This window comes from Oncorhynchus nerka, linkage group LG1 (genome assembly GCF_034236695.1).
Source record: "Oncorhynchus nerka isolate Pitt River linkage group LG1, Oner_Uvic_2.0, whole genome shotgun sequence".
Lineage (NCBI taxonomy): Eukaryota > Metazoa > Chordata > Actinopteri > Salmoniformes > Salmonidae > Oncorhynchus > Oncorhynchus nerka.
Window position 1 is genome coordinate 58454553 of NC_088396.1, and position 27528 is coordinate 58482080.

At 45.3% G+C, this 27528-nt stretch overlaps 1 protein-coding gene across 1 annotated transcript in view; it reads left to right on the forward strand.

The window, feature by feature from the left end:
- The first annotated feature begins 13426 nt into the window (after nucleotides 1-13426).
- Nucleotides 13427-27528, forward strand: part of dip2a (disco-interacting protein 2 homolog A) — a 299931-nt gene continuing 285829 nt past the window's right edge. The window contains exon 1 of the mRNA XM_065019803.1: nucleotides 13427-14292. Coding sequence (XP_064875875.1) covers nucleotides 14172-14292 — 121 coding nt within the window. The 5' untranslated portion in view covers nucleotides 13427-14171. The remainder of the gene's footprint in view (nucleotides 14293-27528) is intronic.

Genomic DNA, 27528 nt, shown 5'->3' on the forward strand with positions numbered 1-27528 from the left:
GGTCGCGTGCTGCTGGACGCCCTCCTCGACGGTGTAGATGAGTCATGGTCGCGTGCTGCTGGACGCCCTCCTCGACGGTGTAGATGAGTCATGGTCGCGTGCTGCTGCACAGGACAGCTGATATGAGTACTCAACAATAATCACAATACACGTCAAAAACTCCAAGGCCACAAATACGGACCACAATACAATAAACAATCACTCACAAACAAACATGGGGGAACAAAGGGATAAATAAACAAGCAATTGGGGGATTGAAACCGGGTGTGTAAATCAAGGACAAAACAAATGGAAAATTAAAAGTGGATTGGCGATGGCTAGAAGGCTGGTGGCCACCGAACGCCGCCTGAACAAGGACTGACTTCCGCCGAAGTCGTGACATTTCTAGTAAGTGTATGGTAGGGTAGCTGGTCACCATAGCATCACCCACCTGTAGCACGCACTCTAGCAGGTATATCTCTCTGGTCATCTGGGAAATGGGTTTAACCACCCGACAGAGGACATGGGTTTAACCACCCGACAGAGGACATGGGTTTAACCACCCGACAGAGGAAATGGGTTTAACCACCCGACAGAGGACATGGGTTCAACCACCCGACAGAGGACATGGGTTTAACCACCCGACAGAGGAAATGGGAAATGGGTTTAACCACCCGACAGAGGAAATGGGAAATGGGTTTAACCACCCGACAGAGGAAATGGGTTTAACCACCCGACAGAGGACATGGGAAATGGGTTCAACCACCCGACAGAGGACATGGGTTTAACCACCCGACAGAGGACATGGGTTTAACCACCCGACAGAGGACATGGGTTTAACCACCCGACAGAGGAAATGGGTTTAACCACCCGACAGAGGAAATGGGTTCAACCACCCGACAGAGGAAATGGGTTTAACCACCCGACAGAGGAAATGGGAAATGGGTTTAACCACCCGACAGAGGAAATGGGAAATGGGTTTAACCACCCGACAGAGGAAATGGGTTTAACCACCCGACAGAGGAAATGGGTTTAACCACCCGACAGAGGACATGGGTTTAACCACCCGACAGAGGAAATGGGTTCAACCACCCGACAGAGGAAATGGGTTTAACCACCCGACAGAGGAAATGGGTTTAACCACCCGACAGAGGAAATGGGTTTAACCACCCGACAGAGGAAATGGGTTTAACCACCCGACAGAGGAAATGGGTTTAACCACCCGACAGAGGAAATGGGTTTAACCACCCGACAGAGGAAATGGGTTTAACCACCCGACAGAGGAAATGGGAAATGGGTTTAACCACCCGACAGAGGACATGGGTTCAACCACCCGACAGAGGAAATGGGTTTAACCACCCGACAGAGGAAATGGGTTCAACCACCCGACAGAGGAAATGGGTTTAACCACCCGACAGAGGACATGGGTTTAACCACCCGACAGAGGAAATGGGTTCAACCACCCGACAGAGGAAATGGGTTTAACCACCCGACAGAGGAAATGGGTTTAACCACCCGACAGAGGAAATGGGTTTAACCACCCGACAGAGGACATGGGTTCAACCACCCGACAGAGGAAATGGGTTTAACCACCCGACAGAAGACATGGGTTCAACCACCCGACAGAGGAAATGGGTTTAACCACCCGACAGAGGAAATGGGTTCAACCACCCGACAGAGGAAATGGGTTTAACCACCCGACAGAGGACATGGGTTTAACCACCCGACAGAGGAAATGGGTTCAACCACCCGACAGAGGAAATGGGTTTAACCACCCGACAGAGGAAATGGGTTTAACCACCCGACAGAGGAAATGGGTTTAACCACCCGACAGAGGACATGGGTTTAACCACCCGACAGAGGAAATGGGTTTAACCACCCGACAGAGGACATGGGTTCAACCACCCGACAGAGGAAATGGGTTCAACCACCCGACAGAGGAAATGGGTTCAACCACCCGACAGAGGAAATGCTATAATCCCAGGTAATTGAATACTGACAGGACCATACCTACAGCCTAGAGACAGAGAGCAGCGATATAGAGAGATCAGACAGGGCATGTTTACAAAAGACACCTCAATGTTGGTTCACAGAACACAGAAACAGGCAGTTTGATCTGCCAGACTAGTTCTCTCACACATCCATACGCTACAGTAAGATGCCCAGCAGCGTTTCCGTTAGCTGTCTTTTGGACGATAAATACAAGTGGATGTAGTGAGAGCTGCTGACAGCTCAGACAGCTGCTAGAGAAAGACATGCTTTAATAAGTTTAATTATTATGCAATCAAAGCGAGAGAAAAAAACAAAGATAACTACTTTTTATATTTCTCAACGGGTAATTGAAGCGCGCTTCCCATTCAAGGCAACTAGGCAGGCTTCAGCGAGTCACACACCACTTTGAAATGAGCTGGAGGCAGTAAGCATTTTGAAAACATATACTTAATTGTTTGAAATGGTCGCCACATTTGTCCGGTTTCTTAACGGAAACCCTGACGCCCAGCAGGGCCGACATGATCCAGTCTACTCTACAACACAAGCACACCCAGCAGGGCCGACATGATCCAGACTACTCTACAACACAAGCACACCCAGCAGGGCCGACATGATCCAGTCTACTCTACAACACAAGCACACCCAGCAGGGCCGACATGATCCAGACTACTCTACAACACAAGCACACCCAGCAGGGCCGACATGATCCAGACTACAACACAAGCACACCCAGCAGGACTAACATGATCCAGTCTACAACACAAGCACACCCAGCAGGACTAACATGATCCAGTCTACAACACAAGCACACCCAGCAGGGCCGACATGATCCAGACTACTCTACAACACAAGCATAGAAAAAAGACATAAGCAATATGTCATCATTGTAGCTCAATGCAGAAACAAAAGTATTGTCTCAAGAACATCCATTGATGGCTACATAGTAAATACTAGACTACCACACGTCATTTACAAAATAGCCTCCAATACCCTACTCAACAAATTGGATGCAGTCTATCACAGTGCAATCCGTTTTGTCACCAAAGCCCCATACACTACCCACCATTGCGACCTGTACGCTCTCGTTGGTTGGCCCTCGCTTCATATTCGTCTCCAAACCCACTGGCTACAGGTTATCTACAAGTAGCTGCTAGGTAAAGCCTTGCCTTATCTCAGCTCACTGGTCACCATAGCATCTCCCACCTGTAGCACACGCTACAGCAGGTATATCTCTCTAGTCACCCCCAAAACCAATTCTTTCTTTGGCCGCCTCTCCTTCCAGTTCTCTGCTGCCAATGACTGGAACGAACTACAAAAATCTCTGAAACTGGAAACACTTATCTCCTTCACTAGCTTTAAGCACCAACTGTCAGAGCAGCTCACAGATTACTGCACCTGTACATAGCCCACCTATAATTTAGCCCAAACAACTACCTCTTTCCCTACTGTATTTATTTTATTTATTTTGCTCCTTTGCACACCATTATTTCTACTTTGCCCATTCTTCCACTGCAAATCTAGCATTCCAGTGTTTTACTTGCTTTTTGTATTTACTTTGCCACCATGGCCCTTTTTTTTGCCTTTACCTCCCTTATCTCACCTCATTTGCTCACATAGTATATAGACTTGTTTCTACTGTCTTATTGACTGTATGTTTGTTTTACTCCATGTGTAGGGTATTTAAATAGTGGAGTAGGGTGGGGGGGGTTAGTGTAGAGTTAGATGGTAGAGTATTTAAATAGTGGAGTAGGGTGGGGGGTTTAGTGTAGGGTTAGATGGTAGGGTATTTAAATAGTGGAGTAGGGTGAGGGGTTTTAGTGTAGGGTTAGATGGTAGGGTATTTAAATAGTGGAGTAGGGTGGGGGTTTTAGTGTAGGGTTAGATGGTAGGGTATTTAAATAGTGGAGTAGGGTGGGGGTTTTAGTGTAGGGTTAGATGGTAGGGTATTTAAATAGTGGAGTAGGGTGAGGGTTTTAGTGTAGGGTTAGATGGCAGGGTATTTAAATAGTGGAGTAGGATAGGGGGTTTAGTGTAGGGTTAGATGGTAGGGTATTTAAATAGTGGAGTAGGGTGAGGGTTTTAGTGTATGGTTTAGATGGTAGGGTATTTAAATAGTGGAGTAGGGTGGGGGGTTTTAGTGTAGGGTTAGATGGTAGGGTATTTAAATAGTGGAGTAGGGTGGGGGTTTTAGTGTAGGGTTAGATGGTAGGGTATTTAAATAGTGGAGTAGGGTGAGGGTTTTAGTGTAGGGTTAGATGGCAGGGTATTTAAATAGTGGAGTAGGATAGGGGTTTAGTGTAGGGTTAGATGGTAGGGTATTTAAATAGTGGAGTAGGGTGAGGGTTTTAGTGTAGGGTTAGATGGTAGGGTATTTAAATAGTGGAGTAGGGTGGGGGGTTTAGTGTAGGGTTAGATGGTAGGGTATTTAAATAGTGGAGTAGGGTGGGGTGTTTAGTGTAGGGTTAGATGGTAGGGTATTTAAATAGTGGAGTAGGGTGGGGGTTTTAGTGTAGGGTTAGATGGTAGGGTATTTAAATACTGGAGTATGGTGAGGGTTTTAGTGTAGGGTTAGATGGTAGGGTATTTAAATAGTGGAGTAGGGTGAGGGTTTTAGTGTAGGGTTAGATGGTAGGGTATTTAAATAGTGGAGTAGGGTGAGGGTTTTAGTGTAGGGTTAGATGGTAGGGTATTTAAATAGTGGAGTAGAGTGGGGGGGGTTTAGTGTAGGGTATTTAAATAGTGGAGTAGGGTGAGGGGTTTTAGTGTAGGGTTAGATGGTAGGGTATTTAAATAGTGGAGTAGGGTGGGGGGTTGTTAGTGAGTGTAGGGTTAGATGGTAGGGTGTTTAAATAGTGGAGTAGGGTGGGGGGTTTGTAGTGAGTGTAGGGTTAGATGGTAGGGTATTTAAATAGTGGAGTAGGCTGGGGGTTTGTAGTGAGTGTAGGGTTAGATGGTAGGGTATTTAAATAGTGGAGTAGGGTGAGGGTTTTAGTGTAGGGTTAGATGGTAGGGTATTTAAATAGTGGAGTAGGGTGGGGGTTGTTAGTGAGTGTAGGGTTAGATGGTAGGGTATTTAAATAGTGGAGTAGGGTGGGGGTTTGTAGTGAGTGTAGGGTTAGATGGTAGGTTATTTAAATAGTGGAGTAGGGTGGGGGGTTGTAGTGTAGGGTTAGATGGTAGAGTATTTAAATAGTGGAGTAGGGTGGGGGTTTTAGTGTAGGGTTAGATGGTAGGGTATTTAAATAGTGGAGTAGGGTGGGGGGTTTTAGTGTAGGGTTAGATGGTAGGGTATTTAAATAGTGGAGTAGGGTGGGGGGGGTTTAGTGTAGGGTATTTTAATAGTGGAGTAGGGTGAGGGTTTTAGTGTAGGGTTAGATGGTAGGGTATTTAAATAGTGGAGTAGGGTGGGGGTTGTTAGTGAGTGTAGGGTTAGATGGTAGGGTATTTAAATAGTGGAGTAGGGTGGGGGTTGTTAGTGAGTGTAGGGTTAGATGGTAGGGTATTTAAATAGTGGAGTAGGGTGGGGGTTGTTAGTGAGTGTAGGGTTAGATGGTAGGGTATTTAAATAGTGGAGTAGGGTGGGGGTTTAGTGTAGGGTTAGATGGTAGAGTATTTAAATAGTGGAGTAGGGTGGGGGTTTTAGTGTAGGGTTAGATGGTAGGGTATTTAAATAGTGGAGTAGGGTGGGGGTTTTAGTGTAGGGTTAGATGGTAGAGTATTTAAATAGTGGAGTAGGGTGAGGGGTTTTAGTGTAGGGTTAGATGGTAGGGTATTTAAATAGTGGAGTAGGGTGGGGGGTTTTAGTGTAGGGTTAGATGGTAGGGTATTTAAATAGTGGAGTAGGGTGGGGGGGTTTAGTGTAGGGTATTTAAATAGTGGAGTAGGGTGAGGGTTTTAGTGTAGGGTTAGATGGTAGGGTATTTAAATAGTGGAGTAGGGTGGGGTTTGTAGTGAGTGTAGGGTTAGATGGTAGGTTATTTAAATAGTGGAGTAGGGTGGGGGGTTGTAGTGTAGGGTTAGATGGTAGAGTATTTAAATAGTGGAGTAGGGTGGGGGTTTTAGTGTAGGGTTAGATGGTAGGGTATTTAAATAGTGGAGTAGGGTGGGGGTTTTAGTGTAGGGTTAGATGGTAGGGTATTTAAATAGTGGAGTAGGGTGGGGGGTTTAGTGTAGGGTATTTAAATAGTGGAGTAGGGTGAGGGGTTTTAGTGTAGGGTTAGATGGTAGGGTATTTAAATAGTGGAGTAGGGTGGGGGGTTGTTAGTGAGTGTAGGGTTAGATGGTAGGGTATTTAAATAGTGGAGTAGGGTGGGGGGTTGTTAGTGAGTGTAGGGTTAGATGGTAGGGTATTTAAATAGTGGAGTAGGGTGGGGGTTGTTAGTGAGTGTAGGGTTAGATGGTAGGGTATTTAAATAGTGGAGTAGGGTGGGGGTTTGTAGTGAGTGTAGGGTTAGATGGTAGGGTATTTAAATAGTGGAGTAGGGTGGGGGGTTTAGTGTAGGGTTAGATGGTAGAGTATTTAAATAGTGGAGTAGGGTGAGGGTTTTAGTGTAGGGTTAGATGGTAGGGTATTTAAATAGTGGAGTAGGGTGGGGGTTTAGTGTAGGGTTAGATGGTAGGGTATTTAAATAGTGGAGTAGGGTGGGGTGTTTAGTGTAGGGTTAGATGGTAGGGTATTTAAATAGTGGAGTAGGGTGAGGGTTTTAGTGTAGGGTTAGATGGTAGGGTATTTAAATAGTGGAGTAGAGTGGGGGGTTTAGTGTAGGGTATTTAAATAGTGGAGTAGGGTGAGGGTTTTAGTGTAGGGTTAGATGGTAGGGTATTTAAATAGTGGAGTAGGGTGGGGGGTTGTTAGTGAGTGTAGGGTTAGATGGTAGGGTGTTTAAATAGTGGAGTAGGGTGGGGGTTTGTAGTGAGTGTAGGGTTAGATGGTAGGGTATTTAAATAGTGGAGTAGGGTGGGGGGTTTGTAGTGAGTGTAGGGTTAGATGGTAGGGTATTTAAATAGTGGAGTAGGGTGAGGGGTTTTAGTGTAGGGTTAGATGGTAGGGTATTTAAATAGTGGAGTAGGGTGGGGGTTGTTAGTGAGTGTAGGGTTAGATGGTAGGGTATTTAAATAGTGGAGTAGGGGGGGGTTTGTAGTGAGTGTAGGGTTAGATGGTAGGTTATTTAAATAGTGGAGTAGGGTGGGGGTTGTAGTGTAGGGTTAGATGGTAGAGTATTTAAATAGTGGAGTAGGGTGGGGGGTTTTAGTGTAGGGTTAGATGGTAGGGTATTTAAATAGTGGAGTAGGGTGGGGGTTTTAGTGTAGGGTTAGATGGTAGGGTATTTAAATAGTGGAGTAGGGTGGGGGGTTTAGTGTAGGGTATTTTAATAGTGGAGTAGGGTGAGGGGTTTTAGTGTAGGGTTAGATGGTAGGGTATTTAAATAGTGGAGTAGGGTGGGGGTTGTTAGTGAGTGTAGGGTTAGATGGTAGGGTATTTAAATAGTGGAGTAGGGTGGGGGTTGTTAGTGAGTGTAGGGTTAGATGGTAGGGTATTTAAATAGTGGAGTAGGGTGGGGGTTGTTAGTGAGTGTAGGGTTAGATGGTAGGGTATTTAAATAGTGGAGTAGGGTGGGGGGTTTAGTGTAGGGTTAGATGGTAGAGTATTTAAATAGTGGAGTAGGGTGGGGTTTAGTGTAGGGTTAGATGGTAGGGTATTTAAATAGTGGAGTAGGGTGGGGGTTTTAGTGTAGGGTTAGATGGTAGAGTATTTAAATAGTGGAGTAGGGGGGGTTTTAGTGTAGGGTTAGATGGTAGGGTATTTAAATAGTGGAGTAGGGTGGGGGTTTTAGTGTAGGGTTAGATGGTAGGGTATTTAAATAGTGGAGTAGGGTGGGGGGTTTAGTGTAGGGTATTTAAATAGTGGAGTAGGGTGAGGGTTTTAGTGTAGGGTTAGATGGCAGGGTATTTAAATAGTGGAGTAGGGTGGGGGTTTGTAGTGAGTGTAGGGTTAGATGGTAGGTTATTTAAATAGTGGAGTAGGGTGGGGGTTGTAGTGTAGGGTTAGATGGTAGAGTATTTAAATAGTGGAGTAGGGTGGGGGTTTTAGTGTAGGGTTAGATGGTAGGGTATTTAAATAGTGGAGTAGGGTGGGGGTTTTAGTGTAGGGTTAGATGGTAGGGTATTTAAACAGTGGAGTAGGGGGGGGGTTTAGTGTAGGGTATTTAAATAGTGGAGTAGGGTGAGGGGTTTTAGTGTAGGGTTAGATGGTAGGGTATTTAAATAGTGGAGTAGGGTGGGGGTTGTTAGTGAGTGTAGGGTTAGATGGTAGGGTATTTAAATAGTGGAGTAGGGTGGGGGGTTGTTAGTGAGTGTAGGGTTAGATGGTAGGGTATTTAAATAGTGGAGTAGGGTGGGGGGTTGTTAGTGAGTGTAGGGTTAGATGGTAGGGTATTTAAATAGTGGAGTAGGGTGGGGGTTTGTAGTGAGTGTAGGGTTAGATGGTAGGGTATTTAAATAGTGGAGTAGGGTGGGGGTTTAGTGTAGGGTTAGATGGTAGAGTATTTAAATAGTGGAGTAGGGTGGGGGTTTTAGTGTAGGGTTAGATGGTAGGGTATTTAAATAGTGGAGTAGGGTGGGGGGTTTTAGTGTAGGGTTAGATGGTAGAGTATTTAAATAGTGGAGTAGGGTGAGGGGTTTTAGTGTAGGGTTAGATGGTAGGGTATTTAAATAGTGGAGTAGGGTGAGGGGTTTTAGTGTAGGGTTAGATGGTAGGGTATTTAAATAGTGGAGTAGGGTGAGGGGTTTTAGTGTAGGGTTAGATGGTAGGGTATTTAAATAGTGGAGTAGGGTGAGGGGTTTTAGTGTAGGGTTAGATGGTAGAGTATTTAAATAGTGGAGTAGGGTGGGGGTTTTAGTGTAGGGTTAGATGGTAGGGTATTTAAATAGTGGAGTAGGGTGGGGGTTTAGTGTAGGGTTAGATGGTAGGGTATTTAAATAGTGGAGTAGGGTGGGGGTTGTTAGTGAGTGTAGGGTTAGATGGTAGGGTATTTAAATAGTGGAGTAGGGTGAGGGTTTTAGTGTAGGGTTAGATGGTAGGGTATTTAAATAGTGGAGTAGGATGGGGGGTTTAGTGTAGGGTTAGATGGTAGGGTATTTAAATAGTGGAGTAGGGTGGGTGGGGGTTTTAGTGTAGGGTTAGATGGTAGGGTATTTAAATAGTGGAGTAGGATGGGGGGGTTTAGTGTAGGGTTAGATGGTAGGGTATTTAAATAGTGGAGTAGGGTGGGGGGTTTAGTGTAGGGTTAGATGGTAGAGTATTTAAATAGTGGAGTAGGGTGGGGGGTTGTAGTGAAGGGTTAGATGGTAGGGTATTTAAATAGTGGAGTAGGGTGAGGGTTTTAGGGTAGGGTTAGATGGTAGGGTATTTATATAGTGGAGTAGGGTGAGGGGTTTTAGTGTAGGGTTAGATGGTAGGGTATTTATATAGTGGAGTAGGGTGAGGGGTTTTAGTGTAGGGTTAGATGGTAGGGTATTTAAATAGTGGAGTAGGGTGAGGGGTTTTAGTGTAGGGTTAGATGGTAGGGTATTTAAATAGTGGAGTAGGGTGGGGGGTTTTAGTGTAGGGTTAGATGGTAGGGTATTTATATAGTGGAGTAGGGTGAGGGGTTTTAGTGTAGGGTTAGATGGTAGGGTTTTTAAATAGTGGAGTAGGGTAGGGGGTTTGTAGTGAGTGTAGGGTTAGATGGTAGGGTATTTAAATAGTGGAGTAGGGTGGGGGGTTGTTAGTGAGTGTAGGGTTAGATGGTAGGGTATTTAAATAGTGGAGTAGGGTGAGGGGTTTTAGTGTAGGGTTAGATGGTAGGGTATTTAAATAGTGGAGTAGGGTGAGGGGTTTTAGTGTAGGGTTAGATGGTAGGGTATTTAAATAGTGGAGTAGGGTGGGGGGTTTAGTGTAGGGTTAGATGGTAGGGTATTTAAATTGTGGAGTAGGGTGGGGGGTTTAGTGAAGGGTTAGATGGTAGGGTATTTAAATAGTGGAGTAGGGTGGGGGGTTTAGTGAAGGGTTAGATGGTAGGGTATTTAAATAGTGGAGTAGGGTGGGGGGTTTAGTGTAGGGTTAGATGGTAGGGTATTTAAATAGTGGAGTAGGGTGGGGGGTTTAGTGTAGGGTTAGATGGTAGGGTATTTAAATAGTGGAGTAGGGTGAGGGGTTTTAGTGTAGGGTTAGATGGTAGGGTATTTAAATAGTGGAGTAGGGTGGGGGGTTTAGTGTAGGGTTAGATGGTAGGGTATTTAAATAGTGGAGTAGGGTGGGGGGTTTATAGTGTAGGGTTAGATGGTAGGGTATTTAAATAGTGGAGTAGGGTGGGGGTTTAGTGTAGGGTTAGATGGTAGGGTATTTAAATAGTGGAGTAGGGTGGGGGGTTTAGTGTAGGGTTAGATGGTAGGGTGTTTAAATAGTGGAGTAGGGTGGGGGGGTTTAGTGTAGGGTTAGATGGTAGGGTATTTAAATAGTGGAGTAGGGTGAGGGTTTTAGTGTAGGGTTAGATGGTAGGGTATTTTAATAGTGGATGGTGAGGGTTTTAGTGTAGGGTTAGATGGTAGGAGTATTTAAATAGTGGAGTAGGATAGGGGGTTTAGTGTAGGGTTAGATGGTAGGGTATTTAAATAGTGGAGTAGGGTGGGGGTTTATAGTGTAGGGTTAGATGGTAGGGTATTTAAATAGTGGAGTAGGGTGGGGGGTTTAGTGTAGGGTTAGATGATAGGGTATTTAAATAGTGGAGTAGGGTGGGGGTTTTAGTGTAGGGTTAGATGGTAGGGTATTTAAATACTGGAGTATGGTGAGGGTTTTAGTGTAGGGTTAGATGGTAGGGTATTTAAATAGTGGAGTAGGGTGAGGGGTTTTAGTGTAGGGTTAGATGGTAGGGTATTTAAATAGTGGAGTAGGGTGAGGGTTTTAGTGTAGGGTTAGATGGTAGGGTATTTAAATAGTGGAGTAGAGTGTGGGGGGGGTTAGTGTAGGGTATTTAAATAGTGGAGTAGGGTGAGGGTTTTAGTGTAGGGTTAGATGGTAGGGTATTTAAATAGTGGAGTAGGGTGGGGGGTTGTTAGTGAGTGTAGGGTTAGATGGTAGGGTATTTAAATAGTGGAGTAGGGTGGGGGGTTTGTAGTGAGTGTAGGGTTAAATGGTAGGGTATTTAAATAGTGGAGTAGGGTGGGGGGTTTAGTGTAGGGTTAGATGGTAGAGTATTTAAATAGTGGAGTAGGGTGGGGGTTTTAGTGTAGGGTTAGATGGTAGGGTATTTAAATAGTGGAGTAGGGTGGGGGTTTTAGTGTAGGGTTAGATGGTAGAGTATTTAAATAGTGGAGTAGGGTGAGGGGTTTTAGTGTAGGGTTAGATGGTAGGGTATTTAAATAGTGGAGTAGGGTGAGGGGTTTTAGTGTAGGGTTAGATGGTAGGGTATTTATATAGTGGAGTAGGGTGGGGGTTGTTAGTGAGTGTAGGGTTAGATGGTAGGGTATTTAAGTAGTGGAGAAGGGTGAGGGGTTTTAGTGTAGGGTTAGATGGTAGGGTATTTAAATAGTGGAGTAGGATGGGGGGGTTTAGTGTAGGGTTAGATGGTAGGGTATTTAAATAGTGGAGTAGGGTGGGTGGGGGGTTTTAGTGTAGGGTTAGATCGTAGGGTATTTAAATAGTGGAGTAGGATGGGGGGTTTAGTGTAGGGTTAGATGGTAGGGTATTTAAATAGTGGAGTAGGGTGGGGGTTTAGTGTAGGGTTAGATGGTAGAGTATTTAAATAGTGGAGTAGGGTGGGGGTTGTAGTGAAGGGTTAGATGGTAGGGTATTTAAATAGTGGAGTAGGGTGAGGGTTTTAGTGTAGGGTTAGATGGTAGGGTATTTATATAGTGGAGTAGGGTGAGGGGGTTTTAGTGTAGGGTTAGATGGTAGGGTATTTATATAGTGGAGTAGGGTGAGGGGTTTTAGTGTAGGGTTAGATGGTAGGGTATTTAAATAGTGGAGTAGGGTGGGGGTTTTAGTGTAGGGTTAGATGGTAGGGTATTTAAATAGTGGAGTAGGGTGGGGGTTTTAGTGTAGGGTTAGATGGTAGGGTATTTAAATAGTGGAGTAGGGTGAGGGTTTTAGTGTAGGGTTAGATGGCAGGGTATTTAAATAGTGGAGTAGGGTGAGGGGGTTTTAGTGTAGGGTTAGATGGTAGGGTATTTAAATAGTGGAGTAGGGTGGGGGGTTTAGTGTAGGGTTAGATGGTAGGGTATTTAAATAGTGGAGTAGGGTGAGGGGTTTTAGTGTAGGGTTAGATGGTAGGGTATTTAAATAGTGGAGTAGGGTGAGGGGTTTTAGTTTAGGGTTAGATGGTAGAGTATTTAAATAGTGGAGTAGGGTGGGGGTTGTAGTGAAGGGTTAGATGGTAGGGTATTTAAATAGTGGAGTAGGGTGAGGGTTTTAGTGTAGGGTTAGATGGTAGGGTATTTATATAGTGGAGTAGGGTGAGGGTTTTAGTGTAGGGTTAGATGGTAGGGTATTTATATAGTGGAGTAGGGTGAGGGGTTTTAGTGTAGGGTTAGATGGTAGGGTATTTAAATAGTGGAGTAGGGTGGGGGTTTTAGTGTAGGGTTAGATGGTAGGGTATTTAAATAGTGGAGTAGGGTGGGGGGTTTTAGTGTAGGTTTAGATGGTAGGGTATTTAAATAGTGGAGTAGGGTGAGGGTTTTAGTGTAGGGTTAGATGGCAGGGTATTTAAATAGTGGAGTAGGGTGAGGGTTTTAGTGTAGGGTTAGATGGTAGGGTATTTAAATAGTGGAGTAGGGTGAGGGTTTTAGTGTAGGGTTAGATGGTAGGGTATTTAAATAGTGGAGTAGGGTGGGGGGGGGTTAGTGTAGGGTATTTAAATAGTGGAGTAGGGTGAGGGTTTAGTGTAGGGTTAGATGGTAGGGTATTTAAATAGTGGAGTAGGGTGGGGGGGTTTAGTGTAGGGTTAGATGGTAGGGTATTTAAATAGTGGAGTAGGGTGATGGGGTTTTAGTGTAGGGTTAGATGGTAGGGTATTTAAATAGTGGAGTAGGGTGAGGGGTTTTAGTTTAGGGTTAGATGGTAGGGTATTTAAATAGTGGAGTAGGGTGGGGGTTTTAGTGTAGGGTTAGATGGTAGGGTATTTAAATAGTGGAGTAGGGTGGGGGTTTTAGTGTAGGGTTAGATGGTAGGGTATTTAAATAGTGGAGTAGGGTGGGGTTTTAGTGTAGGGTTAGATGGTAGGGTATTTAAATAGTGGAGTAGGGTGGGGGTTTTAGTGTAGGGTTAGATGGTAGGGTATTTAAATAGTGGAGTAGGGTGGGGGTTTTAGTGTAGGGTTAGATGGTAGGGTATTTAAATAGTGGAGTAGGGTGGGGGTTTTAGTGTAGGGTTAGATGGTAGGGTATTTAAATAGTGGAGTAGGGTGGGGGGTTTTAGTGTAGGTTTAAACGAAGGTTATTTGGTGATTTATTCATGTTAATTTTCAAGCAACGTGGAAGGGTGTTATACTCCAGTCTAGTGAGTGGCGGTAATGCAACATTTGTTGGATGCCAACCACCGTTAAACCTCCTCGAAGAAGAAGAACGTTAAACTGCACCACACCGCTAGATGGCTGTCCAGGTTAACTTCGGTGTCAGCAGCTCATCTGGTGTCAATCAGTCTGATTTCTCAGAGGTTTTGTCCAAGAAGTCCTGTCGACTGTCTGTGATGTTATTCCCCCCCCTCTCCATGGTTTTACATGTGATGCAGGAACAATGTGTAGCCAATATGCAAAACGTCCCGGTATGTAGGTGAGCATGCATGTTCCCCATGACGCGCCAGACACCGTGAACGTGCTTCGGGCTGCTGTTACTATAATGCAATGGCGGCGGTGCTGTGCACCAGAGATGGATGAGTTACCGGTTCAAATCCGCTCGACGCAGACACCGTGGATTAGGAAACACACCTCTGTCCAGATCAACCGAATTCGTAACTGTTTGGTGATTTAGCCTCAACGTTACTTTAGGAATGTGTCTAGCAGGGTTAGCTAACGAGCCAATGCCAGTCTGTGCCAGGGTGATGTAGGGCTTTTCCGCACATCTGTCTGCAGTAGCCACCACCCGCCTGCTAACGTTACACCAGGCAACCGGCTGAACATCACTCCGTCCCTCGACGGGGAGTCTCGGCCCACTCGGACCGGAACATCATGGCTGAGAGGAATTCTACCGGATTACTAATGATGTTGGAACCGAGCCCGGCTATCGCCATGTCACTGCCGGTGGAGGTCCGGGAGAAGCTGGCGGAGTTGGAGCTGGAACTTTCGGAAGGTAGGCGACTCCCGTCCCCGCACACATCAACTACCGCGGACAGCTACGTGTGGAACGACGCTGCTCTTTGGCTTTACAGATAATTATCTGCTCAAATTGAGATCAGAAGTAGCCTATTCCACACACAAATCAAGTCCAATCGATGAAAGTACTTTTTGTGATTAATATTTTGAACAGAGTGCTCAGTCGTCAAACTCGTTTATGAGGACTAGGTGTCGGCCGAGAGGAATGGGATTTATTTTGGAATTTGTCCAAATTACATTTGGGAAAGTTAAAAGGAAGAGATCCCAAAGTCATAAAATAGGCTAGTATTTAATTATTATTAATAATTTAAAACACAGCTGTCTGACACGCGCCCTGATTAATGTCATGTAGCTAACTAATATTCTTGTGACATGGATGTTTTTCTTTCCCCAATTTTGTTTATGCAAAAGTATGATGAGGAAGACATGGAAAAGAGGCCCACCATATTGCATTGTGGGTATTACATGTAAAACCAGTGGTTTATATACACACACACACACACACACACACACACAGAATGCTAACGTCAGACAATTCATTTCAATATTAAGGTTGAATGACACTGTTGATGATCAGATAGCACCAACTCTGCTTTATGCTGTTTGAATAGCCTTCCAACTCTATAAGAATCAGTTTTTCTTCAGTGGGCACAGTATTGAAGTTCATTACTCTTTCTACAGTGTCCTACTGACAATGCAGAAACTGTAACGAAGGTGCCATCAGAAAGTGAAGGTGTGGCCAATCACAACGTTCAAGGCTATCTGTGCGTTGGCAGAAAAGTAGTGAAGCGGGCCTCCCCAGTGCCATTGCAGTGCTTGAGGCGTCACTACAGACCTGGGTTCGATCCCAGGCTGTGCCACAACCGGCCGTGACCGGGAGTCAAAGCTCACATCCACTACAAGACCATGGTACTTGCTCACAGAGCAACAAGAGGAACTGCCCCTCCCTACCTTCAGACTATGCCCAACACAAGCAGTCCATTGATGCCCCTGGTGTGATCGAGGCATTACTCTGAGCCATCTGAAGGATGCAGTGAGTCAGTAACTTCCTCAATACCTCCTGTCTACATGGGATGAATGCACCAACATAAACACAGACACTCAACCTTGGTCCTGTTATAGCTGATCAGTGTGCTGCTGACTGTACACTCTTCAACCTCCCCCCTCAGTCCGGAAGATCAAACCCCTGATTCCACCTTCACTCAAAGTCAGATTAATCTAGTAGCTGGTGTTGAAAAGAGAAGGATTAATTTAGAAACGGAACCACTGAGCCACTCTAAACTGCCCTGCAGGACTCCATGTATCAGGAAATGGGTATCAAATGTCTTTATTTGACCTTTATAGTCCCATTGAGACTAAGGTATTTTACAAGGGAGCAATGCATTTGCCAATTTCCACATTTTTATAGGATACTAGAAACAGTTGAAATACACAAGACATCTCTCAGCTGCCAGGTCTTCAACCAATATCCGACACTGTCTGAGTGCCGTTGCTTCGTCCAATTTCAACCAGATCTGCAGATTGTTCCAGCAGTGGGACTGAAGTCCTAGCATGTCACAAATGGCACCTTGCTCCCTATGAAGTGCACTACTTTTGACCAGGGGCCATATGGCTCTGGTCAAATGTAGTGCACTATATAGGGAATAGGGTGCCATTTGTGATGGGATACTTAGCAAGACCCAACATTATGAAGTGAGCAGCTGTATTAGGCCATGCAGAGCCTTAGCAGTGACCTATATATTATTATCTGATTAGACTGAGGACTAGTGATGGTTTCAGCAGAGCCTCAATCTGATTAGACTGTGATGGTTTCAGCAGAGCCTCAATCTGATTAGACTGTGATGGTGTCAGTAGTGACCTATAGATTATTATCTGATTAGACTGTGATGGTGTCAGTAGTGACCAATAGATTATCTGATTAGACTGTGTGATGGTGTCAGTAGTGACCTATAGATTATCTGATTAGACTGTGATGGTGTCAGTAGTGACCAATAGATTATCTGATTAGACTGTGATGGTGTCAGTAGTGACCAATAGATTATCTGATTAGACTGTGATGGTGTCAGTAGTGACCTATAGATTATCTGATTAGACTGTGTGATGGTGTCAGTAGTGACCAATAGATTATCTGATTAGACTGTGATGGTGTCAGTAGTGACCTATAGATTATCTGATTAGACTGTGTGATGGTGTCAGTAGTGACCTATAGATTATTATCTGATTAGACTGTGATGGTGTCAGTAGTGACCAATAGATTATCTGATTAGACTGTGATGGTGTCAGTAGTGACCTATAGATTATCTGATTAGACTGTGATGGTGTCAGTAGTGACCTATAGATTATCTGATTAGACTGTGATGGTGTCAGTAGTGACCTATAGATTATCTGATTAGACTGTGATGGTGTCAGTAGTGACCTATAGATTATTATCTGATTAGACTGTGATGGTGTCAGTAGTGACCAATAGATTATCTGATTAGACTGTGTGATGGTGTCAGTAGTGACCTATAGATTATTATCTGATTAGACTGTGATGGTGTCAGTAGTGACCAATAGATTATCTGATTAGACTGTGTGATGGTGTCAGTAGTGACCTATAGATTATTATCTGATTAGACTGTGATGGTGTCAGTAGTGACCAATAGATTATCTGATTAGACTGTGATGGTGTCAGTAGTGACCAATAGATTATCTGATTAGACTGTGATGGTGTCACTGTGATGGTGTCAGTAGTGACCTATAGATTATCTGATTAGACTGTGTGATGGTGTCAGTAGTGACCTATAGATTATCTGATTAGACTGTGATGGTGTCACTGTGATGGTGTCAGTAGTGACCTATAGATTATCTGATTAGACTGTGTGATGGTGTCAGTAGTGACCTATAGATTATTATCTGATTAGACTGTGATGGTGTCAGTAGTGACCAATAGATTATCTGATTAGACTGTGTGATGGTGTCAGTAGTGACCAATAGATTATCTGATTAGACTGTGATGGTGTCAGTAGTGACCTATAGATTATCTGATTAGACTGTGTGATGGTGTCAGTAGTGACCAATAGATTATCTGATTAGACTGTGATGGTGTCAGTAGTGACCTATAGATTATCTGATTAGACTGTGTGATGGTGTCAGTAGTGACCTATAGATTATCTGATTAGACTGTGATGGTGTCAGTAGTGACCTATAGATTATCTGATTAGACTGTGATGGTGTCAGTAGTGACCTATAGATTATCTGATTAGACTGTGATGGTGTCAGTAGTGACCTATAGATGATCTGATTAGACTGTGTGATGGTGTCAGTAGTGACCTATAGATTATCTGATTAGACTGTGATGGTGTCAGTAGTGACCAATAGATTATCGGATTAGACTGTGATGGTGTCAGTAGTGACCAACCCAGACAGGATGATCACATCAGTGACTCAACCCACTCAGGTGACGCACCCCTCCCAGGGACGGTATGAGAGAGCCCCAGTAAGCCAGTGACTCAGCCCCTGTAATCGGGTTAGAGGCAGAGAATCCCAGTGGAAAGAGGGGAACCGGCCAGACAGAGACAGCAAGGGTGGTTCGTTGCTCCAGATCCTTTCCGTTCACCTTCCCACTCCTGGGCCAGACTACACTCAATCATATGACCCACTGAAGAGATGGATTCTAGCAGCCGTATTCAGCACTAACTGAAGTTTATTTAGTGCTTTATCCGGGTAGCCAGAAAATAGAGCATTGCAGTAGTCTAACCTAGAAGTGACAAAAGCATGGATTAATTTTTCTGCAGCATTTTTGGACAGAAAGTTTCTGATTTCTGCAATGTTACGTAGATGGAAAAAAGCTGTCCTTGAAATGGTCTTGATATATTTATTTGTTTATTTATTTGTTATATATATATATATATATATATAAGCCTAACCCTTTATTTAACCAGGTAGGCTAGGTAAGTTCTCATTTACAACTGTGACCTGGCCAAGATGAAGCAAAGCAGTGCGACAAAAACAACAGAGTTACACATGGAATTAACAAACGTACAGTCAATAACACAATAGAAAACATCTGTCTGTGTGTTGTCCATCCTGATGGTGGTCTGTCTGTCTGTGTGTTGTCCATCCTGATGGTGGTCTGTCTGTCTGTGTGTTGTCCATCCTGATGGTGGTCTGTCTGTCTGTGTGTTGTCCATCCTGATGGTCTGTGTGTTGTCCATCCTGATGGTCTGTGTGTTGTCCATCCTGATGGTCTGTGTGTTGTCCATCCTGATGGTGGTCTGTCTGTGTGTTGTCCATCCTGATGGTGGTCGGTCTGTGTGTTGTCCATCCTGATGGTGGTCTGTCTGTGTGTTGTCCATCCTGATGGTCTGTGTGTTGTCCATCCTGATGGTGGTCTGTCTGTGTTTGTCAGGAGTGGAACCATTTTAAATGCTTTTGTTTTAGTCATTTAGGAGAGGCTCTTTTATCCAGAGCAACTTGCTCTTCAGTGCATTCATGTCCAGGTAGCTCGGTGGTAAACCACACATCAGTCAGTACATTTTTCCTCAGCGAAGTCAAGTACGAGTGTTAGTTCACCAATGGCTTTTTTGGGGTGGGGGTGAGGAGCTGGTGCTGTGGAATTATTTAAGATGCTCTTTGAAGTGGTAGCGTTTCAGATGTTTTCAGAAGATGGGCAGGGACTCTGCTGTCCTAGCATCAGGGGGAAGATGGACAGGGACTCTGCTGTCCCAGCATCAGGGGGAAGATGGACAGGGACTCTGCTGTCCCAGCATCAGGGGGAAGATGGACAGGGACTCTGCTGTCCCAGCATCAGGGGGAAGATGGGCAGGGACTCTGCTGTCCCAGCATCAGGGGAAGATGGACAGAGACTCTGATGTCCTAGCTTCAGGGGAAGATGGACAGGGACTCTGCTGTCCTAGCTTCAGGGGGAAGATGGGCAGAGACTCTGATATCCTAGCATCAGGGAGAAGATGGACAGGGACTCTGATATCCTAGCATCAGGGAGAAGATGGACAGGGACTCTGCTGTCCTAGCTTCAGGGGGAAGATGGACAGGGACTCTGCTGTCCTAGCTTCAGGGGGAAGATGGGCAGAGACTCTGATATCCTAGCATCAGGGAGAAGATGGACAGGGACTCTGCTGTCCTAGCATCAGGGGGAAGATGGACAGGGACTCTGCTGTTCTAGCTTCAGGGGGAAGATGGACAGGGACTCTGCTGTCCTAGCATCAGGGGGAAGATGGACAGGGACTCTGCTGTCCTAGCATCAGGGGAAGATGGACAGGGACTCTGCTGTTCTAGCTTCAGGGGGAAGATGGACAGGGACTTTGCTGTCCCAGCATCAGGGGGAAGATGGACAGGGACTCTGCTGTTCTAGCTTCAGGGCGAAGATGGGCAGGGACTCTGCTGTCCTAGCATCAGGGGAAAGATGGACAGGGACTCTGCTGTCCTAGCATCAGGGGGAAGATGGACAGGGACTCTTCTGTCCTAGCTTCAGGGGGAAGATGGTTCCACCATGATTTTCCAGGACAGAGAAGAGCTTAGGCTGAGCTGGAGCTGCCCTCCCGTAGGGGTGGGAGGGCCAGTAGACCAGAGGTGGCAGAATGGACTGCTTGTGTTGGGCATAGTCTGAAGGTAGGGAGGGGCAGTTCCTCTTGTTGCTCTGTGAGCAAGTACCATGGTCTTGTAGTGGATGTGAGCTTTGACTAGAAGCCAGTGGAACCAGAATCTATGTCTGTCCAGCTGTTTCCTCTTCCTTCCTGTTCTCTGTGTGTCACTTCCTGGTCTGGTGGCGCTCTGCAAGCAGCAATGGTCTTTCTCTCTCCTTGTCCTTGCTGTGTCTCTCTCCTGTCTCTCTCTCCTTGTCCTTGATGTCTCTCTCCTGTCTCTCTCCTTGTCCTTGATGTCTCTCTCTCCTGTCTCTCTCCTTGTCCTTGCTGTCTCTCTCCTGTCTCTCTCCTTGTCCTTGCTGTCTCTCCTGTCTCTCTCTCCTTGTCCTCGCTCTCCTGCGTTCTCGCTCTCATTGGACTTAGACATGCCCTTATTTTCCTATGAAGTGATGACTGTAGATGGAGGAGCTGCTGCCCCCTCCCCCGGCCCTGCAGCCAGTCACCCCCTTCTAGCAGCCCTGTTGTGAGTCTAGCAGCAGCCCGATAGCATTAGCAGCCCTGTTGGATGTCGATCAGCAGCCCGATAGCATTAGCAGCCCTGTTGGGAGTCTAGCAGCAGCCCGATAGCATTAGCAGCCCTGTTGGACATCTATCAGCAGCCCGATAGCATTAGCAGCCCTGTTGGACGTCTATCAGCAGCCCGATAGCATTAGCAGCCCTGTTGGGAGTCTAGCAGCAGCCCGATAGCATTAGCAGCCCTGTTGGACGTCTATCAGCAGCCCGATAGCATTAGCAGCCCTGTTGGACGTCGAGCAGCAGCCCGATAGCATTAGCAGCCCTGTTGGACGTCTATCAGCAGCCCGATAGCATTAGCAGCCCTGTTGGACGTCGAGCAGCAGCCCGATAGCATTAGCAGCCCTGTTGGACGTCTATCAGCAGCCCGATAGCATTAGCAGCCCTGTTGGACGTCTATCAGCAGCCCGATAGCATTAGCAGCCCTGTTGGACGTCTAGCAGCAGCCCGATAGCATTAGCAGCCCTGTTGGACGTCTATCAGCAGCCCGATAGCATTAGCAGCCCTGTTGGACGTCTATCAGCAGCCCGATAGCATTAGCAGCCCTGTTGGACGTCTAGCAGCAGCCCGATAGCATTAGCAGCCCTGTTGGACGTCTAGCAGCAGCCCGATAGCATTAGCAGCCCTGTTGGACGTCTATCAGCAGCCCGATAGCATTAGCAGCCCTGTTGGACGTCTATCAGCAGCCCGATAGCATTAGCAGCCCTGTTGGACGTCTATCAGCAGCCCGATAGCATTAGCAGCCCTGTTGGACGTCTAGCAGCAGCACGATAGCATTAGCAGCCCTGTTGGGAGTCTAGCAGCAGCCCGATAGCATTAGCAGCCCTGTTGGGCGTCTAGCAGCAGCCCGATAGCATTAGCAGCCCTGTTGGACGTCTATCAGCAGCCCGATAGCATTAGCAGCCCTGTTGGACGTCTATCAGCAGCCCGATAGCATTAGCAGCCCTGTTGGACGTCTAGCAGCAGCCCGATAGCATTAGCAGCCCTGTTGGACGTCTATCAGCAGCCCGATAGCATTAGCAGCCCTGTTGGACGTCTATCAGCAGCCCGATAGCATTAGCAGCCCTGTTGGACGTCTATCAGCAGCCCGATAGCATTAGCAGCCCTGTTGGACGTCTAGCAGCAGCCCGATAGCATTAGCAGCCCTGTTGGGAGTCTAGCAGCAGCCCGATAGCATTAGCAGCCCTGTTGGACGTCTAGCAGCAGCCCGATAGCATTAGCAGCCCTGTTGGACGTCTATCAGCAGCCCGATAGCATTAGCAGCCCTGTTGGACGTCTAGCAGCAGCCCGATAGCATTAGCAGCCCTGTTGGACGTCTAGCAGCAGCCCGATAGCATTAGCAGCCCTGTTGGACGTCTAGCAGCAGCCCGATAGCATTAGCAGCCCTGTTGGTCTAGCAGCTGTTGGGAGGCTTCCTGCTCTGCTGCTCAGAGGGACTGGGAGAACGAGTTGAACTGCACTCTACCAGAACAGAATGCTTGTTCATTTGGAATACCTAGGATAGGATAAAGTAATCCCTCTTTAAGGAATACCTAGGATAGGATAAAGTAATCCCTCTTTAAGGAATACCTAGGATAGGATAAAGTAATCCCTCTCACCCCCCCCCCCTTAAAATATTTAGATGCACTACTGTTCCACTGGATGTCATAAGGTGAATGCACCAATTTGTAAGTCGCTCTGGATAAGAGCGTCTGCTAAATGACTTAAATGTAAATGTAATATTATTTAGTAGTGGTACACTAGTGGGCCTACACTGTTCATATTGACACAACAGCATTGATTTTCATCTGGAAGACGGACGGTTGGTTAGAGTGCTATATTTTTCTCCTCTCTACTCAGACTCCAGTTTCTAATGCAAGTTCTATTCCAGCTGTATTCAACAATCATTGTTTCTGAATGGGCTAGCATAGCAAACATCCCACAATCAGCAGCTTATACCCAAGTGATATATAAACCAGCTGTGAATGTCTTTGCAGTGAAGTAAATAATTGGCTGTGTGACGGCACTGTTTGTTCTTTGAGTTTCGTGTCTTGTTTGTTTTTGCAGGAGATGTACTATAACAGAAGGGAAGTGACATCACAGCTCCCCAACAGGACAGATGTAGTCTACATTACAGCTCCCCACCAGGACACATGTAGTCTACATCACAGCTCCCCAACAGGACAGATGTAGTCTACATTACAGCTCCCCACCAGGACACATGTAGTCTACATCACAGCTCCCCAACAGGACAGATGTAGTCTACATTACAGCTCCCCACCAGGACACATGTAGTCTACATCACAGCTCCCCACCAGGACACATGTAGTCTACATCACAGCTCCCCACCAGGACACATGTAGTCTACATCACAGCTCCCCACCAGGACAGATGTAGTCTACATTACAGCTCCCCACCAGGACAGATGTAGTCTACATTACAGCTCCCCACCAGGACACATGTAGTCTACATTACAGCTCCCCAACAGGACACATCTAGTCTACATTACAGCTCCCCACCAGGACACATCTAGTCTACTACTGTCTCAGTGCTGCTCCCCTCTGAGGTACATTCACCCTATGCCTCTCCTGATATGATATAAGAGGAATATAACAGGAAATGGGCTGATGGTTCCTCAGGGTCCTCCAGCAAACGCTCAGGACCACTTCCTCTGTTTCCTCTGTAGGTAGAGGCTGTGATGGTCTGAGAAAAGCCATTGATTGTAGACTAATAACACGATGATTAACAAGATGGCTCATCAGAGCCAGATCAGGAAATAAAGATGAAACATCACATTGACATGATGTGAGGACGGTTAGTTTGGCAGCTCAGATACCTGAATAATTCCACTTCTCATCAATGCAGCAGATGTTGAATCATACTTGTTTTCGAGCAGACATGCTGAGTGATGAGGCAGATGATCTCAGCTAATAGTTGTGTGGTCTTCCCTTCAGCCCTGAGGGTTATGTGGTGGGAGGATAGCTAGTGGTTCCTAGCCTCTGTGACTAGCCATGTAGTGGCTGAAGTTGACCTGGATGTGGACCTGTGCTCATCTACCAGGGGGACTGGGGCAGGGGGTGGGGTCGGGTCGGGAGCTTGTCAGGAAGACCGAGTCACCTTAACTTAGAATTCTTTCTCACGTCTTCTTTCTCTCCCCAAGCTTTCCTGTGTTCTCCAAGTTTGTAGAATAATGGCATTGTTGGAGGGGCTGAGTGTATCAGAAAGAGCCCAGCTCGTAGTTTAGAGTAACCCACTCTTATAGTTTAACTGTAGCGTCATGGAACGAGTGTTCAGCACGGTCTCTGTGGTTCAATCCCATGGTGGGATGCTCCTCTAGTAAGCTATGTGAACTGTGTGACGGTGAACTGTGTGACGGTGAACTGTGTGACGGTGAACTGTGTGACGGTGAACTGTGTGACGGTGAACTGTGTGATGGTCGAGGTGAGGAGGAGGAGGATTATTTAGGATACTGTTTCAGATGTTTTCGGGAAGATGAGCAGGGACTCTGCTGTTCCATCATTGGGATTCCAGGACAGAGAAGAGGTTGTACTGGGCTGAGTGGGGGCTGCTCTTCTGTAGGGGTGGGAGGGCCAAGAGACCTGAGGTGAAAGAACGGAGTGCTCGGGTTGGAGTATAGCCTGAAGGTAGGGAGGGGCAGGTCCTCTTGGTGTTCTGTAGATAGCCTGAAGGTAGGGAGGGACAGTTCCTCTTGCTGTTCTGTAGATAACCTGAAGGTAGGGAGGGACAGTTGCTGTTCTGTAGATAACCTGAAGGTAGGGAGGGACAGTTGCTGTTCTGTAGATAACCTGAAGGTAGGGAGGGACAGTTGCTGTTCTGTAGATAACCTGAAGGTAGGGAGGGACAGTTGCTGTTCTGTAGATAACCTGAAGGTAGGGAGGGACAGTTGCTGTTCTGTAGATAACCTGAAGGTAGGGAGGGACAGTTGCTGTTCTGTAGATAACCTGAAGGTAGGGAGGGACAGTTGCTGTTCTGTAGATAACCTGAAGGTAGGGAGGGACAGTTGCTGTTCTGTAGATAACCTGAAGGTAGGGAGGGACAGTTGCTGTTCTGTAGATAACCTGAAGGTAGGGAGGGACAGTTGCTGTTCTGTAGATAACCTGAAGGTAGGGAAGATTGTTCAGAAAGAAAGATTGGACAGCCAGGGTAATGTAATTACCGCGCCGGGACAGCCAGGGTAATGTAATTACCGCGCCGGGACAGCCAGGGTAATGTAACGGCCAGAGAGGTCGGTGGGGGAGGAGAGGTCGGTGGGGGAGGAGAGGTCAGAGAGGACCGTGGGGGAGGAGAGAGGTCAGACAGCACGGCCAGGGAGGACGGTGGGTTAGGAGAGGAACAGAGAGCCCGAGGGTAAGAGCGAGTGACTGAGGGAAAGACTGAGACAGAGGAGTGTGTATTTGAGGGATTCAGTGGGACAAAGGGCCTATATGGAGCGCTCTACTGGGCCTCAGTAACAGGCTGCATTGTGAGGGTTGCTGAACAAACAGGCAGAACATTCCTGGAATCTGTCATTACTAATCAACTTAACCTTGCTGCCTGGAGGGCACAACAGAGTCAAATGTTATTGGTCTCGTAAACATATTTTGCAGATGTTATCGCAGGTGCAGCGATATGCTTATGTATCTAGCTCCAACAGTGCAGTATAACTAACAATACAAAACAATATTTTTAAAGAGGAAGCAAAAATATTTTAAACATGTTTTCTTTTTGTCTCCTTTTCCGCTGAATGATAACTGTAAGGATGTATTTCCTAATAATAATGTAGGATTAACACATTTACAGAAAGACATGTGTGAAGGCCAACTTAGAGGAGGAACTTTTTTTTCTTTTTTTGAGGCAATTATAATTTTTCAGTCTGGATAAACACCAGGGCTTGATGGTATACCGGTACAGATATATGACCTTTTTGATGTACTCAAATCCAGTATTAGCATGTTTTAATTACTCCTGTAACAATTGTAGACTTTCAGGTAGTCAATAAATTATGATTTCATTACTACTGAAACAGGACCAAATCTGTTATGGCTATATTGTGGATAAAGAGTTACCTGTCTAACAGAACACAGAGGGTGTTCTTTAATGGAAGCCTCTCTAACATAATCCAGGTAGAATCAGGAATTCCCCAGGGCAGCTGTCTAGGCCCATTACTTTTTTCAATCTTTACTAATAACATTTTATTTTATTTAACCTTTTATTTAATTAACCAGGAAGGGCTCATTGAGATTTAAAATCTATTTTTCAAGAGCGTCCTAACCAAGATGGGCAGCACCAAGTCATTACAAAATTAGACAGACATGAAAAACTACAAGTAATTTAGTAAAATCCATTGAATTCACAAGAGTATAACAAAATCAAAAACAGCAAATTAAAAACATTGACAGGTCAGAGAATCAGCCTCAAAATCCTTCATCAGTGATTTAAAAATACCAATCTTCCAGTTTACAAGTATTTTGTAAGGCGTTCCAAGACGATGGCGCAGAGTACATAAAAGCCCTTTTAATAAATTCAGTTCTGACATTTGGAACAGTTAGTCCAGTGAACGAACAGAGTACCCACCATTACATTTACATTTAAGTCTTATCCAGAGCGACTTACAAATTGGTGCTTTCACCTTATGACATCCAGAGGAACAGTAGTGGATCTAAATCTTTTAAGGGGGGGGATTACTTTATCCTATCCTAGGTATTCCTTAAAGAGGTGGGGTTTCAGGTGTCTCCTACTAGCCTCCACATTTCTGAACAATAAAAATGGCCAAATAAAAAGGTAGTAAACCCAAAATGGCTTTGTAAATAAAAGTATACCAGTGACTGAGCCTACAAGTGACTAGAGAATGCCAGCCAACCCTGGTATACAAAGTGCAGTGGTGCGTAAGGGTTTTGCAGTTTAAAATAAATCTCAAAGTGCCATGGTAAAGAGTGTCAATTGATCTCAAACATTGAGCGGAAGCATTCATATATAAAATACCCATAGTTTAGTAAAGACATAAATGTAGCTGATACTAGCCTCCTTCTGGCTTCAAAAGAAAAACAGGCCTTATTCCTAAAATAAAATCCCAATTTCAGCTTCAATTATTTTGTAAGTTGTTGAATATGCAATTTAAAAGAGAGGCCGTCATCAATTAAAATTCCAAGATATTTATGAGGTTACAACCTCAATCTCCTTGCCCTGACAGGTACTAATAGGTGAAAGGTTCAGAGGTCTATTTCTTTCATTAGAAAACACCATTAGTTTAGTTTTGGCAGTATTGAGGATAAGCTTCAATTGACACGAGGTATGTTGAACAGTATAAAAAGCAGTTTGCAACTTCTGGAAAGCTTTTGTGAGAGACGAGGCACAACAATAAATAACAGTATCATCAGCATAAAAATGAAGTTGTGCATTTTAGACATTTTTGTCTTAATCATTTATATAAATAGTGAATAAGAGAGGACCAAGTACAGAGCCTTGGGGCACACCATTCAAGACAGACAATTTAACAGACATAAGCCCATCAAATTGAGTGCACTGAGTTCTATCAGACAGATAGTTAGCAAACCATGCAACTGCATGCTCCGAAAGACCTACACTCGACAATCTCTGCCTTAGTATAGCATGATCAACTGTATCAAAAGCCTTAGAGAGATCAATAAAAAGTGAGACACAGTGCTGTTTTTTGTCAATGGCTTCAGTGATATCATTTAAAACCTTCATGGTTGCTGTAATTGTGTTATGCTATTCCTGAATCCCGATTGGTACATTGATAAAATAGTTAGCAAATAACTCTTAGCTGTTCACTTACAAGGGTTTCAAGTATTTTCACCAGGGGTGACAGCTTTGAGATTGGCCTATAATTATTTAAAAGAGTTGGATCTCCCCTTTTTAAAATGCTGATTTCCATATCTTTGGAATTTCATTACATTCCAGGGTTAAATTGAACATATATGTAAGTGGTTCAACTATGAAATCAGCTGCCAGATTTAAAAAGCAGGGACATGCCACTGGCTTTGAGTAAAGCCAGCTACTACAGCGACTGAAATTACTGCAACACTCAACAAAGAGCTGCAGTTAGTTTCAGAATG